At 34.9% G+C, this 3,052-nt stretch overlaps 1 protein-coding gene across 1 annotated transcript; it reads left to right on the forward strand.

Annotated features, from left to right (window-relative positions):
• Positions 1-1,195: 1,195 nt before the first annotated feature.
• Positions 1,196-2,189, forward strand: ytr (U4/U6.U5 small nuclear ribonucleoprotein 27 kDa protein yantar). The gene has a single exon (XM_090403935.1). The coding sequence runs from the start codon at positions 1,398-1,400 to the stop codon at positions 1,887-1,889; it is 492 nt and encodes a 163-aa protein (XP_090260061.1). The 5' UTR covers positions 1,196-1,397; the 3' UTR covers positions 1,890-2,189.
• Positions 2,190-3,052: the final 863 nt, after the last annotated feature.

A 3,052-nucleotide genomic window follows, 5' to 3' on the forward strand; every position in this document is an offset into this window, starting at 1 on the left:
CCAAGAAACTTCATTCTTGTTTAATCTTTTATCCAAAAATAAGCATGTGAAGTATCTTATGATTAGGCTATTTGTACATGAAGGCTAATGATTTCACGTTAAGTGCCTTAGTATAAAGTAAACCACACATCTTTTTGGTATGCATAATCGTATGCATTATGAGAAAGGCCATTACCCAGACCGTTTTTGACCTTTGTAGATGTAAAAGGTCTTCAAAAACTAAGCAATCTTTCAGATCTTTCTAAGCTCAATGAATCTAGAATCCATAACTTGACTCCATGGAGGGCTGATGATAATAATAATAATAACCCGAAGGATCTGATAACTCATAACATTCAATTAATCTCAGCAGCGGTTCTGCCGACAAAACCCGCAGAAGCCTCAGCTCCACCCAATGGTAGCCAAAAGCTCACCACTATGCCAAGCATCAACCTCCACAAGCAGCCAGCCAAAAACGCTCATCTCTCAGGGAAGGGCATCTACCAAAGGGCCACTTCAGCAGAAGCTATACCAAAAGCAGGCGTCTAATAGAATGCAGTGATCGAAACCACTTCAGCAGTCCCAAGTCCGTGGAAAATCACGTTAGCGAGAGCCAGACCTAGTAATGACACCAAGGTTGAGAAATCATTTTTTCCTATATACAAGTACGGAATAAGTGTAATACCCTATTTTGAATATACTCTGGATTAGAGCAAGCTGTTGAAAGGTTTTCACTTGGATAAATTAAATTAAAGATGCCAAGAAATTACGTTCTTGTTTAATCTTTATCCACGTGTAAACAAATAAAGTTTGCATGTCAAGTATGTTACTTGTATATGGTGGGTATATACGAAAAATACTTTTAATTCCGCTATCCGGAATTAAAAGAGAAAATTATTGCACATTAAGAATTTGATGTATAATGCATAATATCATTCATGGAATCATTTATAATTTATCTTAATTTTTTTTTCTCACTAATAATTAACCCAAACAAGCACTTTGCTGGGTATATATCGCTGTTATTTGAAATTATGTAAAAGACAAAAAAACAAGGATGTTGCATGATTGATTATGATGATGGTATGTTATTACTTTATTCAATTCTTTAACTACAGCCATTTTGAATGTCAATTCCTCGGGATGTATTTATTATAGACATATTTTACATTTTGTTTTCAACGAAGAGTGCAGGTGACGCTGGTGAGAGGTTGACTTTATTATCCTTGTTTTGTTGTTGAGGTGCAGTATTGTGGATTTTGTACGTGTGTATGTTTAAAATAAATTCTGGTTATGATGTTATGTTCTCTATATAGCGTGCATTAAAGTGTAGAGAGTTTTTGCTGTTTTGGTGAATTGAGTGAGTATAATTAACGGTTTTTCCCAGAAAAAATACCTATATAATTAACAGTTTCAAGATGGCCAGAAGTCGAAGTCGCAGCAAATCAAGATCTCCTGTTAGGAGAGATAGGCACCGTAGTCGATCTCGATCAAGAGAACGCGACCGAGAAAGAGACAGGGATCGGGACCGATGGAATAGAGACCGTCATCGTAGTAGATCTCGATCCCTTTCACCCCGAAGAAGAAGAAGCAGGTCACCTCGGAGAAGGTCGAGATCCCCTCGAATGTCAGGTTCGAGATCTAAAGATGGAGGTAAGGATCAGCCCAGAGGAGCAGTTCCAAAATTTTTACTTGACAGACCACCTGTCACCGAGAAAGATCTAGAGGGTAAATCAGCTGAAGAACAAGATATGTTAAAATTGATGGGATTTGGAACTTTTGATTCCACAAAAGGCAAGCATGTACCAGGCAACAATATCCATGGTGTTCATGTTATTCATAAGAGGAAATATAGACAATATATGAACAGGAAAGGTGGTTTCAACAGACCTTTAGATTTTGTGGCTTAATCATTTATTTTATCAGGTGTTTATTATTTTCCCCTAATGTTATTTTGCACTCTTTTCATTAGTGTAATGGTCGAATTTAGAACTTTATAATTAATTACATTGATATTAAATATAAAGTATTGTTTAAACTAGTAAGAATATTTTTTTAATGTATATTTATAGTGCTGTGTAAACCAAAATCCCCCCCCCCCTCACACACACACTTTATAAGAAATTATAAATAATTACAATATCCAGTGTAAGAGGCAATTAATGAGCTTAAATTTATTACACTGCAATAAAGGAAGTTTCCAAATGTTCTATAGTGTCTGTGCAGTCTTTCTGCTCCCCCCCCCTAAAAAAAAGCATAACAGAGAAAAAGCATTTCTTTTTCCATTTTGCTTATCAGATAGTAAATGCCAGTTACTTATCAAAAAAAAAAAAAAATTTACAATCACAAAGAATAAATCATAAGAAAAACATAAAATGCTGCAATTTTGTGTTGCAACTATTGAAATTATGGGAACTAATAGTTGGAGACAATTTAAAATATCCATTTCAAAGTTTTCAGGAAACTTTGTAGACTACTGAGCACTTGAGGGGTATATTTCATTTACTTTTACATGGGGAAATAAAATCTTTTTATTGCAAGTTTTTTTTTTCTCTTCTAGTCATAATCGTCATAATCTAACCTCATTTTTAATATGGTATTGCCATTGATGCCATCTGTTCACACCTCTAATCTTTCTCAGGACTCCCATATCTGTGGTCTCTAGTCTTTGGTCAAGTGTTTTACTTCTGACCCAGCTCTCAGATCCATAGGTTGAAATTGGTTTGATCACTGTCTTGTATACAGCATTATATAATGTTTTGACTAATTTCTCTCTTATTCCCTATGAATTTATTCAATTGAAATCCTACCATACCAGCTTTGTTGAGTCTGTTGTCTATTTCTATATTTAATTTACTATCTTCACTAAAAATCGTGCCTAAGTAGCTGAAATGTTTTACCTGTTCCACAGGTTCTCCATTCGCAACACAGTTAACATTCTCAATGATTCTGCCTATTTTCGTTGTCTTTGTTTTTTTATTGCTGACCGTCATACCATATCTATTACAACAGTTATTCGATTTAGTCAGGGAATCTTGCAGACTTGTAGCGGATTTATTTAGAAGTATAACAT

Source organism: Typopeltis vanoorti, chromosome 14 (genome assembly GCF_054136105.1).
Source record: "Typopeltis vanoorti isolate ZY-2024b chromosome 14, IOZ_Tvanoo_1.0, whole genome shotgun sequence".
Lineage (NCBI taxonomy): Eukaryota > Metazoa > Arthropoda > Arachnida > Uropygi > Thelyphonidae > Typopeltis > Typopeltis vanoorti.

Coding starts and splice junctions, on each gene's coding strand:
- ytr (XM_090403935.1), top strand. CDS start 1,398: ATGGCCAGAAGTCGAAGTCGCAGCAAATCAAGATCTCCTGTTAGGAGA.